The sequence below is a fragment of the Xyrauchen texanus genome, chromosome 8, assembly GCF_025860055.1.
Source record: "Xyrauchen texanus isolate HMW12.3.18 chromosome 8, RBS_HiC_50CHRs, whole genome shotgun sequence".
Lineage (NCBI taxonomy): Eukaryota > Metazoa > Chordata > Actinopteri > Cypriniformes > Catostomidae > Xyrauchen > Xyrauchen texanus.
The window spans coordinates 46,413,041-46,427,915 of record NC_068283.1 but is presented as its reverse complement, the minus strand read 5'-3'; the positions used below and the strand labels follow the sequence as shown (position 1 = coordinate 46,427,915).

At 42.4% G+C, this 14,875-nt stretch overlaps 1 protein-coding gene across 2 annotated transcripts in view; it reads right to left on the bottom strand.

Annotated features, from left to right (window-relative positions):
• Nucleotides 1-227: 227 nt before the first annotated feature.
• The window catches only part of LOC127648279 (fibrous sheath CABYR-binding protein-like), a 391,397-nt gene continuing 376,749 nt past the window's right edge, over nt 228-14,875 (bottom strand). For both annotated transcript variants that reach the window (XM_052132868.1, XM_052132867.1), the window contains exons 2-5: nt 11,914-12,580; nt 11,697-11,778; nt 5,930-6,150; nt 228-4,928 (exon numbers count right to left, since the gene is read on the bottom strand). In XM_052132868.1, the coding sequence (XP_051988828.1) occupies nt 1,621-4,928; nt 5,930-6,150; nt 11,697-11,778; nt 11,914-12,478 (4,176 nt within the window). In that variant the 5' untranslated portion in view covers nt 12,479-12,580 and the 3' untranslated portion in view covers nt 228-1,620. The remainder of the gene's footprint in view (nt 4,929-5,929; nt 6,151-11,696; nt 11,779-11,913; nt 12,581-14,875) is intronic.

Below are 14,875 nucleotides of genomic sequence, written 5' to 3'. Positions count from 1 at the left end.
TGTGGTTTATGAGGACATTTCTAGTGTCCCCTTATTTCAAATCACTTAAGAACATAATAAACGATGTTTTTTGAAAATGTAAAAATGCTGAAAGTTTGGTGAGGGTTAGGTTTAGGATTAGGGTTAGGGGATAGAATCTATAGTTCATACAGTATCTATGGAGAGTCCTCATGAGGATAGCCGCACCAACGTGTGTGTGTGTGTGTGTGTGTGTGTGTGTGTGTGTGTGTGCATTAGTATAATGACACAATAAGAAAACAGCCATTCCTTGAATTCCATGAATCTTTCCCATGGATATCATGCAGAGGAAGTGTCTAAACTAAACCTAATGTTATGGACTTTAGGGAGGGGTCCCTGTCCTGTTTTGATTTTAGGGTGTGGGGCATGCTATAAAAGAGGGGATCATAGACCATGAACACTAACTGTCATTTCATTAAAATACCATCTGGAATAAAGACAGATTTCAATTTTCAGCAGAGATCCATTTCCATTATGCCACACAAAAGGAAAAAACAAACAGGAAAAGACAGTCTTGAATGATGTTTAATGGAATTTTGAAATCACCTTAAAGTTATTGAGAATCATTAATGTCCCTAGATTGTACGTCTGGAATTATATCAAGATAATAACAACTTCTTACTTAGTTGCACATGCAGTTCCAATTCTTGTTCAAATGTCCCAGTACCCACATTACAATGACCTGTGAGCATTATTTTAAGATTTTCAAATTCAGGAAAACACTCTTTAATTTCCATAAACAGAAATGGTTAGTCTGTTCCGAAGTACAAAAGTCCAACTACTTCAAATGAAAAAATCCAGATCAATCTGAGCCCAGTACTTTAAAACATGTGTTACGTGCCAATGAAAATGTATGTTATCCTTCACAAATGTTCAGCAGTTCTTGAAAGTTAGCCCAAAACTAAAAAAAAACTAAAATGAAGTATGACTTGCCATCTAACACTTATTCACCTCCCTATGTCAAACATTGAGTGAAAAGCTTCTGTAGAATATCTAACTTGTATTTAATGCTAAAACAGTTAGTGCTGGGCACGGCAACAAGTATAAAATTACAATAAAGCTAGCTTTACAGTGCAGGAAAACTGATGTGTGTACAAACATTAAGGTAAGACAGGGAAATTAACAACAAATCAAATAAAAACAATAAAAAAAACAAAGTATAAAAAAAACTTGACAATTGATCGGTAAAAACAGTAGGATAAATACAAAGCTAGGTTGATTCCATCACATGTTTCTTTTTTCTTTTCTCTTTTTCTCTCTCCTTTCATTAAAGGACTTCATCTTAACTTATTCTAACATTGCAGGTTCAGGGGTGCTGCGAAACACAGTGTTATTTAAAAAGTACATTCTAATAGAAAATGAGAATAACTACTGTACATACAGAATTTTAAGCCATACAATCATAACCATGACCATGGTAATCAGATCAGAGAGCAGCTCAGACAAAGCAATAATCCCTCACCTGCTCCCCATCTTTCTTCCCCCTTCCATTATTTATGACTATTATTTTTTCTTCATGCTAACCCCACATTTGGAAGAAATGAAGAACAGAGGGTTGGGCGTGGGTTTGGGGTACACAAGGTGCATTCCAAAGGAGGGACTTTATACGTTACCTGCCAGAAAGTTATCAGTCTTATCACATATAGCAGAGTAGTAGGGTGGTTGGCCATCTGAATCGTCCCCATGCTGGGGTGAGAGATGCATGGGGGACTCAGGATCCACCTCCTCCATAGCACTTGGATCTGTCTTCCTGCACAACATGTAGTGCTCATCAAAGCCGGCATTGCTCTCTTTGGGCTCACTGACTGGCAGCAAATCCACTGGGCAGCCCAACAACTCATCGCTGTAGGCAGAAGCTGCTGGCAGGGTAAGCTCCTTGATGAAAAAGGGATCCTTGGCCTCTTCTGGAAGCTGCTCCTCATTTTCCAGGCTAAAGATACCTGGACTCTTTCCACAGCTCTCAGCTGTGGAGTGGGCATTGGAGTTAGATGCAGAACAGTCAAAACCATAGGAAGCCACAGAGTTGGCCGAATGAGGAGTATCGCCATCTTCCTCTCCAATGTGCTCAGGGGCCTCCTCATCTTCCTCCAGGGCAGCAAGGTTGTGGGAGACAGTAGTGCTCTCGTTAGCCGCAATATCAGGGTCATTGATCAGCATCTCACCCTCTGTATCACTGGCCTCATCACCAGAAGTTGAGGGTGAGGATGGAACAGAGGCTGGTGCTGTTGCAGCATCACCCAGCACCTCATCTGCAGGCAGTGTTTCTGCCTCTTCCTCCTCACCATCGCCACGCTCAAGGTGGATACCAAGGTCCTGCTCCATGTCTGTCTGCATAGTAGGGACTGGTGTCTGCAGCTTGTCTGACCGGGACTCTACCCCTGAGCTGCTGTCATAGTCTTGAAGCTCCTCTGGTGTGCTGGTCTCACTGCTACTGTGGGCAGCCAGGGCCGTCCCACTGAAAGTGCTGGATTGGGACATTGCAATGGCAGGTGCAACCAAGATGCCTGACTCTGCTTGGACTGAGCTCTCTGTCTCCTCTGGAATTCCATGTTGAGCTTCTGAGGCCTGAATAATGGGTGGACTAATTTCTAGAAAAGACCCTGATGGAGATTTGGGGGGTGTGTCTGGTTCAGCTGAAAATTTGGTGGTTGTGTCAGGATCAGTTGACAGATTGGTGTGGGTGTCCGAATCTGCTGCTCTCATGTCCAACAAGCTTGATTCAGACAGGATGGAAGCAGGCTGTGCCCAGGGATCCGAGAATGGACTGGAATGACTCCAGGTTTCTGTCATGGTCATAGATTGTGTTGGTGCAGTTTGGCTCATGTAGTGCAGACCCAGATGCCCCTCCTCTGTGTAACCTTCACCACCAACATCATCATCATCAACAACATCATCATCATTTACACAAACATCAAGTTCATTCTCAGCCATGCCTCCACTGACTATCTCCACATTTTCTTCCTTCTCCTCTACTTCTTTCTGTTGTGTGTGATGTTCATCATGTTCTGAGTCCACATCCATGTCTTCCTTCTGATGCTCTTCTTCTTTATCCTCATCTTCTTCCTCATCCTCCTCTTCGCTGAATGACTCGATTCCAGGAGGCCCTATGAATGGCTGTTCCCTTTCTGCTTCACTCATGAAGAAGTCACCTTTAGCACTACAGGTCTTTTCTGCATTGAAGGGAGATGTCACTACTTCATCAAGTTTGTAACCACTGTGCATGTCATCTGACAGCGTCATACCCCAATCAGAGCTACCAAAATCTGCCACTCCTTTTGTAAAATCATCTTCCAGCTCTTTATGGGGCATTGCTTGCTCTATGGCAATCTCTCTTACTTCATCCTTCTCCTCCTCTTCTTCCTCCTCATCTTCCTCCTCCTCCTCCTCATCATCATCATGAATGTCTTCATTAATCTCTTCTTCAGCTTTCTCAACTGCCTCCTCTCTCTCCTGACAGGTGGAGACAGGAGCTATACTTCTGAAGTGATCTGCACTAGTGGAGCTCAGCAGATCAAAGTCTCCCATCAGTTTCTCTGCTGTGGAGGATGACCTCTGTATATCATCCAGCACTGTTTCCTCATCCTGCTCATGGATCTCTGGGGTAGCAGTGCTGGGGAACAGTGATGTGCTCTGAGCCCAGGGTTCTGCTGGACCCTGCAAGCCCAGAAAGGGAGCTGAGCTCTGGAGCGTTTCTGGCATGGACACTGGCCCAGTGGGAGAGGATGGAGGGGACAATACCGTGGTGCCCAGGGGAGACACAGTAGGCACTGGTTCCTCCAGGCTGACCAGGTCCACTTGAGCAGCCAGCTGAGACATGGCATTGTCATCTTTATAAAAGTCCATGCTCTGAGGGTCCTGGGGATAGACAAGCTCCACCTCCTCAGAAGTAGGAGAAATGACAGGTGTAACCATTTCTTCAGGTGCTTCCTCAAATGTAGGATGAATTACAGGTGCAACTTTATCTTCTGGGACTTCTTCAGAGGCAGGAGGAATGACAGGTATAACTTTGTCTTCTGAGACCTCTTCAGAGGCAGGAGGAATGTCAGGTATAACTTTGTTTTCAAATGCCTTATCAAAGGCAGAAGGAATGACAGATGTAACTGATTCTTCAGGTGCCTGATTAAAGGTAGGCAGAATAACAGGTGTATCTGTGTCTTCAATTGCATCCTCAGATAAAGGAGGAATGACAGGTGTAAGTGTTTCATTTGGTATCTCATCAAAAGTAGGAGGAATGACAGGTAAAACTTTGTCTTCGGATGCATCCTCAAAGGCAGGAGAAATGACTGGTTGAACTGTTTCTTCAAATCTCTCCATGGAGGCAGGAGGACTATGCGATGTAAATGAGTCTTCAAATTTAACCTCAGAGGCAGCAGGAATGTCAGGTGTATGCAAGTCTTCATGTGACCCCTCCGAGGCAGCAGAAAGAACAGGTGTAGCTGAGCCTTCATGTGTTTCCTCTGAGGTGACCATGGTAGCAACAGCAGCAGCTGCAGTGGCGGCTACAGTGGCGGCTGCAGCTACAGCCACAGTGGTTGCCACATCATCCTTCTCACCCTCTGTGTCTGCAGCATCTGCAGGCTGGGTAGCTTTAGGGCCACGCTTAACTGGCATTGGAGTGCTGCTGCCAACTGCCTTCTTTGGACTGCTCGTTTTAGTGCTAGTCTTGCTGCCTGTGGTCTTGTGGCTTGCACTGACCTCCTTGGAAGGTGTTGCCTTGCTCTCCTTGGGTTTACTAGTCTTAGGATCTGCCGTCTTGCTGGGAGTTGTAGGTTTCTTGGAGGACAATTCTGGCTTGGCAGTAGTGGCTGACTTGGGCGTGTCGGGTTTGGTGGTCTTGGCTGCTGCTGGTCGGGTAAGTGGTGATGCAGAGGGTTTCTTAGCTGCTGGGGTAGATGACTGCTTGCTGGCATCTAAGGAAAAGATCATATGTGTAATTTCAAACTCAGTATTACAGCATCAAATTAATTGAATCTTAACATTAAAGGAATGTTCATGTTTCAATATAAGTTAAGCTCAATGGACAGCATTTGTGACATAATGTTGATTACCAGAAAAATTACAATGACTTGTAGTTTGTTTAAAAAACTAAGATCGTGGTTACAGTAAGGCACGTACAATGGAAGTGAATGGGGCCACTGCATTAACAATAAAATACTATTTCAAAAGTATAGCCACAAGACATAAACTTCATATGTTTTAACATTATTTAATTGTGATAAAATTGTGTACTAACTTTGTTTAAACTGTGTCAAAATGATTTTAGTGTGATAAAATTGTATACTAAACCTATTTGTGTTAAGTTATATCCAATATTACAATTAACGCAGCAAACCCTGTAATCTGGTTAACATGGAAAATCCCTGATATTATCACACTAAAATCATATTAACACTTTTAATATATAAATCTTGTGGCAATGTGAAAAAGTGTGTATTTTAAAATGTATGGAGTGGCCCCATTCACTTCCACTTTAAGTGCCTGACTGTAATATATATATATATATATATATATATATATATATATATATATATTAAGCCTTTTAAATAAAAAAGGGACTCAAAGTAAAGTTTTGTGGTAATCAACATTATGCCACAAATGCTGTCGATTAAGCTGAACTTGTATTGAATCTGGACCATTTCTTCCATTAAACACTAAACACTCTAAATTCACTCACAACTCTTTCAACTGAATTATGGTCTTTATGGAATTATGTTTTCTTTAGAAATACTACACCTAAAAATGAAGGTGTATGTATCTGCTCTTTTTGTGCATTGCATTAATAAAACCATGCTGTATGTTTATATGAGATTTCACAAAATCTCACCTAAAATGTTAGTATTAAAACTCTTGAGTCATCAGAACTACATTTAAAGGTCAATTTAAAGTATTCCATGACGTGAGATAGGCTGACCTTTCTTGACAGGGGTTGTGGTCTTAGGAGTCTGAGTGGGTGTGCGGCCAGCAGGGGGTGCTGTGGTTTTAGCAGGAGAGGGTTTAGCGGTGGTAGTTGGTGTCTTGGGTGTAGCAGTAGTTGGCCTTGATGCTGAAGTAGACGTCTTGCCAGCAGTTGTGGGTGTCGCAAGCTTTGGAGTGGCAGGGGAAGACCGGGCAGTGGAAGCAGATCCAGCAGGCCTGAATGGCAGATGTGAGAGAGGAAAAAGGGGAAATCATTACAGAGGAAGACTGTATCAAATCTGAACAACAGGTGTGGGGTCATTTAAGGATTTTTCAGTCTCGTGCAACTGTGCAGTTGGAGACTTCCGTTGAGATTTCATGATCAGCTTGGGACAAGTTAGGACCTCCTCAAAGCAGGAAATCAAATACTAGTGCATATTAGCAAAAGTACATTCTCTCTTCTCTTCTGAAATTTCAGCTGGTGAAGGGTCATTAGTTTGCCAGCTAATAAATCCTGTCTAGTGTAGTGACTCATTAGACTTGGTTCTGATTAGTCACTCTGCAGAGGGGCCAGAGGCTGGCCAGGTAGCTAAGCAACACGACTTGGAGTAATTCTTACTACAAGGCAAAAACGCTCTTCCAGAACACCCCCACCCCCCAGTTGTCTACCCATAATGACTCTGATCATGATTGAAACTGCACCAAATTAGTGAAAGAAAGCCAGCGTTCTGTGAAAGAGATGTCATCTGTAGGAAAAAAGAGAGATATAAGAAAGTCAGAGAAAGGAAGAGATAATTGATAAAGTAGAGAGAGAGAGAGACAAAAGAACTACTCATCTGATTCGACACCATTAATGTCATATTAGTGTCATTTTTGAGTGCTCCTAAAAAGTCTAGAGGATTGTTCTCGTACAAAACACACTAAATGCTCTTGTTAGTCAACTACAAGCTATTTTGTGGTTCTTATGTTGACAAGTCACTAAAATCACTGATTCCATTTGTGTGGGCCATATGTGGGTTGATAATAAAGATGCTTTGCCACTGTGGCAGGGCGGAGGACGGGGCCGGGTCGTGATCCTACACACCCGGTCCCGTATTAGGCTAATTATGCCTCCGTGAGGGATAAAGGTCGACAGCAGAGGATCACGACCCGGCCCCACCCTCCGCCCTCCGCCCTCCGCCCTGCCACAGCCACATTAAACAAATTAAAGGAATTGTTCATCAAAAAATGCAAATGCCGGCTTGATTTACTGTCCAATATGTCATTCTAAACTTGTATGCTGTTTTATTTTCCAGTTTGGCACAACTGACATCAAACCTGATGCAACATATTTTCACGCACTAAGTTTGACAGCCTAGTCTCATAGAATGAATGTTAATATAAGTTTTACGTGCCATGTTCTACGTTTCGTTGCAGTTTCCTGGTGAAATTAACACTGTAGGTGCTACAACAACTGTACTCACGAGTACAATGGCTGATTATGACTTCATAAACACAAAAATGTTGCCTAGGACACGTCATTTTCATGAGATCCGGATACATTTTGAAAATGTGCTTCAGTGGTGGCCTGGGTATCTCAGTGAGTATTGATGCTGACTATCACACCTGGAGTCGCGAGTTTGAATCCAGTGTGTGCTGAGTGACTCCTGCCAGGTCTCAAAGCAACCAAATTGGCCCGGTTGCTAGGGAGGGTAGAGTCACATGGGGTAACCTCCTCGTGGTCATGATTAGTGGTTCTCGCTCTCAATGGTGCGTGTGGTGAGTTGTGTGTGGATCGTGGAGAGTAGCATGAGCCTCCACATGCTATGAGTCTCTGCGGTGTCATGCCACATCGAGTCACGTGATAAGATGTGTGGATTGACGGTCTCAGAAGGTGGGTAACCACGCCACCATGAGGACCTACTAAATAGTGGGAATTGGGCATTCCAAATTGGGAGAAAAGGAGATACATTTTAAAGAAATTGCTACAGTTGAAGGGAAATTTAGTAAATAATAGCTTTAATTTCCGGCTGTTCCTCACACCAAGTTATTGGGTTACAGCGTACATATTATATATAGACTACTTTTATGGGACTATCTCTTGACAGCCCCTGGTCACTGTATTGAAAAGAACTCAGAGAGTCTTACAAATATCTTTATTTTGTATCCCATGGAAGAATGAAAGTCATATGGATTTGTGACAACATGAGAGTGAGTAAACAAATAAAATTAGTAAATTCATATTGGGGTAAACTCAACTTTTCACAGAAAAACACAAACTAGGCCATTGTTTTTCTGCTCACTTGAGTGTAATGTAGAAGTTTATGCTCAGATCTGTGTCAGGGTTGGGGGAGGGAAATGAAATGCACATTAAAACCCAGTAATGCACCGAAGCTTGAAAACAATCCAAGCACACTGACACACACGCGTTTACTTAAAGCTCGAGCCAATTGCTCCAAGCTAACGGCACGCTATTCAAGCATTTTCTAGAGAACACTTTGATGTTTAGTAAGCGACAGAGAGGCCCGCAGCCTGATTGGCTGATAAACACTATTTAATTTTCTGTTATGTTAATAGTGGCAGAACTTCCCTGAAGACACTGCAGCAATGAGGAAGACGACCTCCTCCTGAGCTAACGACTGCCAGACTATGGCTGATGATATTTTAATGAGGCACCCTGGGCTAGAGGGATGCTTTAACCCCAATAACGGGTTCATGTCCCTTTAGGATTAATCATAATACATTGGTGAAGCAACAGCATTTGCTACATTTGTGTCTACCTGCTGGCACTCACCTGTATGGGCAGGTTATGAGTGGGAGTCAGTGTTCTGTGCCAGCATAAAAGCAGGCCAATAATCGCTCATCTGAACATTTGATCCCAACAGCTAAAATTGTCAAAATTTTTTGAATCATTAAGAGTCAAAAATCTTAATGTGTACATCTGTTTGAATACAGATATGCTTTGTCCCACACTGCCAAAAATACTGTCCGGGTCTGATTCCAGGTCGCATTGCTTTGGGATGGTCATGCAGTTTCTCTCATCTGTATTCAAGCCAAATAAAGAAACTATTCTATAAAATAATCTGCAGTAAATGGAGGCTTTTCTGGGCACACGGTATTTCACAGAATGAATAGAAAAGACAAATGTGCGTGTCCAGAGAGTAGTCGTGTCAAGAGAAAGGGGTGGGATGCCAGCGAACACCCATAACTTATAGAAATGCATAAATCTGACAAGGGGAACACACAGAGCACTGCAGCAAACTCGATGTCACTGAAGTGTTTTAAAACATCCATCAAGTTAACTGTTGTGCACTCAGACACCACACACACACACACACACACACACACACACACACACACACACACACACTCCATTTGGAGATTAGGTGCAGTGGCTGCAATAAAACATCTATCTGGTGGACTAAGCCCTACCTCAACCTTGTTAATGAGAGAGAGAGAGAGCGAGAGAGAGAGCGAGAGAGAGAGAGAGAGTGAGAGAGTGAGAGAGAGAGAGCGAGTAGGAAAAAGGGTTCGTACAAATGCTTTAAAGTTAAATTTAAGGACTTTTCAAGCATATTTATATTTGTTTTCAAGGACTATGCTCGAGATGTCATTAAAACGAATTATTTATTTGTTCATTTTAAATAAAAATGATTTATTCATTCAGTTAATTTAACTGTTCGGTTCTCCCAATGGCCAGTCCGCCTCTGATCGGCCCCACGGTGTGTCGGCCAGCCGGGAAAATGCCCGGTATGCCAGATTACCATTCAAGCCCTGATATGGACCCAAATGTTGTCTGCAATCAAATCTCACAATGTTTTACATCTCATATATTTTTTTCACTCTGGAGAGTAATTTGTAATTAAAACTGATAGTTTCAAAGATGTATACTTGTTAAATCCATCACAGCAGTATTGCTGTTTGCTTGACTGTGATTGGCCCATTCTGAACAGCGCTGCCAAAAGTGTCACGTGACAGCGGCGTCTAGGCGTTGCCTGCCTCAGCAGTGGTCTAGTGGTCTGTCGTCGTGTTTTTCCAAAAATAAATAAATACATTTCATTTATTAAATGATATAAGCAACATATTTTACAATTGTCTATAATTCAAGAACTTTTTAAACACCTCTTGGTAAAAAATGTATATTTTCAAGGGTTTTCCAGGAATTAAATTTGCAAAAGCCAAATTCAAGTACTTCAAGCACTTAAGAATCCTGAGGAAATCATTTTAATTTATGAGAAATTACTCAGACGGTTCAGCTGTGGCTTCTAGGCGGGCCATTTACTGAGCAGCCCTACATCAGTACGACATCACCGGGAAAGATCTCATCCATTAGGGCTGCATTACGACATCATTAATCAAAATAATTCCCATTTTGAGCTGATTGCTTATGTATAACCTCTGTGTGCATTCTCTGCACGTCTGCGCTACTGTAATGCAGAGACTCGCATAGTACGTCTTGCATTGGTGGTATCGACTTTTGACTCTGCCGCTAGGCTAAATGGTCTCTACATCATATTAGATCATACCCTATCTCTGTACTAAAGCGAGCCCCAGAGCTGTCTTCCTTGGCCTGTGGAAGCATTACATTTGTCAGATTGAAAATGCCCACAGGGTCAAAATGAGGAAAAGTCAAACTCCTCCACTAATTGATCAGCACACTGACATGCAGTCATGTTGCTGCTGTTTGGTGTTGGAGCCTGTTGAGTGTCTCCGTTTCTGTTGAGAATCCTTTTTTAGTGCGTGACTTCATCTGTTTGTGTTACAGCAGCGTTCACACACTAAACAAAATTAATCGTCAAATAAACTTCCTGTACAGCTGTATGATGGGGGAGGTGGGGGAGGGGGATGTGTCATAGCAGAGGCCTTGTTGGGCTCTTCTAATATAGATCTAAATTACAGTAACAGAGAACAGCTCAGCTTTAAAGCATCACTGAATTACTGTGTGGCTTGGGACAAGAACCTGAATGTACTGTGACAGAGAGCTACAACAGACCCACTCTGACCTCCTTTTTGTCCTTATTTCACTCAAAAGAAAGCACAGCATGTTTATTTTAAGAGAGATCGAGAAAGTAGGAAAAGCTGAAGTACGTTTCTTTTTCAGAGTTCAAATACTTTCTCCAATCCCAGACAACATTAAGTGAACCATTTGTGGATTACAGTCTCTGTGGTGCTATAAAAATATACAGTTTTGATCGACCCCTCCAGCACGACACAACAACAATGACTTAACCAATGGTGTGAGTTGGGGCAGAATTATCTGTTGGTCTTATCAACAGAATATGGGGGGTGTACTCCATAAGAGGCAAATAATTCCTAGTTTGACTCAAGAACATCTCTGCAAGATGACCCCAAAATAATTTCCTAAAAACGCCACCCTAACATCTCTGTGCTTTGTCCTCTGGAAAGCTGCATAATTTTAGCATAATAATTCACTGCGTTAAACCTTTGCAGGACATGGCGCGTGTGGAGACTTGTTCTTTTAGGGGATCATGTCCTTTCCTTTTCATTCCTTGAAATTGAGAATTTGAGGACTATGCCAATTTATTTCCCGGCAAATGAAACTCATTCCTGTTTGGACTCTTTTTTGAATTGATGCCTGATGCATTAAGCTGAGTGCTAAGCCATGAATGTGAATAAGGAGTAGTGAGAGCTGGTCATGGACAGCAACATGAAGCCATATAGGGAAAGCCTGAAGGACAACTAAAGATAATTATCTACTGCAATGGCCCACATTGTGTAATTCTAATTAACAACCCCCACTTTGGAACTCACTCAAGAGACATTTCGACCAATGAGATGCCTACCTGGTTGTCTTTGAGACAGGTTTGGGAGAATCAGTGGTGCTAGGCTTGGTGGTGGATGCCGAGGCTGGTCTTGGAGCTGGAGCTAGAGTGAGGGATGATGGAAATCAGTGTTTGAAAGGGTACAACAACAAGGCAAATTATACATACAGAGAACTCAAAATGTCAAAGCATACATTGATTTTGTAATCAAGAAGCTGAGAGAATTCTTTTGACTGACCTGTAGTTTTTGGCTTGGATTTCAGACCATTAGCTGGTGCAGTAGGGGCTTTCTTGATTGGTTGCGCTGTCCCTGTTGTTTTAACTCCATTAGTTGAAGCACTTGGAGGTCTTGCCGTCCCCATGGGCTTCTTTTCTGCCACCTTAGTGGTGGGTGCAGTGACAGTAATTTTTTTAGAGGCAGCAGTGGTTGAGGTGCTCTTCTTCTCCAGACCTCCTGTGGTGGTCTTTTTGGTGACGCCATTAGTTTGTGGCTTCTGCGTCCCATTTGTCAACCGGCTTTGGCCAGTGGTGGGACGGGAGCTTGTTGTGGACACCTTGGTACCAGTGGTGGGTGCCTTTGTTTTCACAGGAGCCTTTGCCATTGCTTTCGAGTTGGCAGGCTTGTCTTTTCCAGTCTTGTTAGTTGCAGAAAGTGCCTCTGTTGTCTGTGGTTCACCTTCTGTTTGCATGCTGGGCAAAGCCTGGTCTTGAGCTTCACCCACTGGTGCCACCTCAATCGCAGGACCTGCATTTAATGCTTCCATTGGCTCCATTGTTGCTGTGTCATCACCATCAGGTTTCATCTTATCCTAGTCCTGGTAGTCTGTCTCAGCAGAAGAGGAATCAGGAACCCAGGATTCAGTCCACTAGTCAGAGTCTACTGCTATCAGACAACTACAACTGACCTGAAAACAGAGCATCAAAACAGATGTAGTCTGATATGTGACTTAAGACAATAAACAGGTCTGAACAAGAGAGAAGTATGTACTTCTGATAAAGAATCACGTTTGCTTACAAAAAAGTATGAAAAAATGTAAAAAAAATAACAAACAAAAAGATTAGGAATAAAAGAACAGTATGTGATGTGCCTAGGGATGCAAGCAGTCATTTCAAATACTGTTTTATGCTGGGCAAGATTTCTGTCATAAGATTATTTTGGTGCTATTTCAATTATGAAAAAATATGCTGGGTTTTGCTCTAAAATCATTTGGGGCAATTTCTAATTGCTAAGTACTGGCAAAACAGCAATGCCATATACTTTTCCCACAATGCCTTGCTGAAGCAGATGTTTTCATGATTTAAGAGCCAGGCCTCCACTGCAGAGTTCATCCTGTAAGAGAAGCCAAGAGGAGGAAGTGGCTTGGCTCAAGGGACCATGGGAAAATAACGAAGTGAGTCAACAAAGACTGAAATTGCTCACTCATAAAACCAGACGCCCTCAGCTCCTTCTTCATCCCACACCCATAGCCCTCTATTGTCAGATGCTAATGGACCTCAGTGTCACTGGACACCTCTTCCTCATTATCGTCAGAGCTAAAGAGACTCCTGTTTCTTTCTGAGGTCTACATTCATCCCTCCACCCCCTTCCCACTCATTCTGCCCATTACAAGATCTCCTCAGTTAGTCCTCAACACAGATGGTCCAGGCAGCTGAGCATCCCCAACAAGAGAAACTGGGGGAGGGGAAAAAAACAGAGAGAGAGTTGGAAAGAGGAGCAGAGGGGGTGAAGAAAAGAGAGTGAAGGCCAGAGGGAAAGAACACATTCCATATACCCAGCCAGAAGTATCTATCTATCTATCTATCTATCTATCTATCTATCTATCTATCTATCTATCTATCTGTCTGTCTGTCTGTCTGTCTGTCTGTCTGTCTGTCTGTCTGTCGCACCGTTCCAGTGCTAAATTAGATTTTTGTGGTGCTTGCTCTTGCAAAACTAGCCAGTATGTTGCTAGGGTGTTCTGGTTGTTAAGGCATTGCTTGGTGGTTGCTATGTTGTTCTAAGAGATTGTTTACTAGCACCTCCTCCACCTCCAAGTCTCTATGACATTCTGGTCCCTGGATATGGCTCCATCGATATAAGTCTATGGGACTTTTTCCCCCGCCATTTCATCCGCCTGGTGGACATTGTAAGTATGATCATTTCGAAATGTAACTGCACAGGTTTTCTCAATAAGCCGCATAATTTGACGTATGGGCCATAGTAATAACGACGCTTGACTTTGAAGAGCAAATAATGCAGTCCACTGCCTTCAGTGATCACATTGACTTGTGAGAACAGATTATATGGCAAATAAACAAAGGTATTTCTTTCTGTTGGGGGTTTTAGACAAAGATGAGGAAGAGTATAAGCAGCTCGCAATAATATTGCATGGAAAGTGAACTCTTACGGAACACAAAATGTTTTGCTCCATGTTAGACTCCATAGAAGTATGTATCGTGTAGAACTGCAGCGTAAATAATGAATTATTTGCTGGACAATGTTTTCAATGGTTTTAGTCCTATAGACAAAAAGAAGCACATGCTACATCACCTCCAGGTTTTAGACCTTTAGGGCTGTTCTCTGATGAAAAACATCCTCTTGATCAGCACCCTCTATTTTATTATTGCTCATAAATACAGGTTTTGTTGTGTCTGTTGACTTCCTCCTGTTTTTATTTTTTGCTATTGATGCCTTTTAGGATGATAGATGAGTATCAGCCCGTGAGAAAGTCAGGTGGTGCCAAGCTGAAGAGATTAGAGAGTGAAACAGCCTCTCTCCGTGAGGAAAACACTCACTGTCACATAACCTTACAACCTTAATGATCCTTCTGATTGATCTCGACTGCATCCTCTTCACGTAAACAACAGTGACCCCTGGGGTCAGAAGGTGTGGTATCCATCGAATGCTGGGCTGGGGAGAATCTCTTTGACCTCTGCTGACTTTTACGGCTGATGTCGGCAAGCTTGTTCATAAAAAACTATTTGAAAATGAAATTATAAAAGTTTGAGGTGACTACACAAGACAGTGACACCCATAGTGTGGCTGGGTGATATAGCATTGCTCTGAAATGGCTTAATGTGTTTGTTTTTTGTTTTTTCAACCAGCATTTCCAAGTATATTCAAAATGTTTCATGCAAATAAAATACATAAAAAAAAAACATCTAATTACAAATAATCAAGGCATGTTTTCCAGACCTTTTTCATTAAATGAACAAGAATG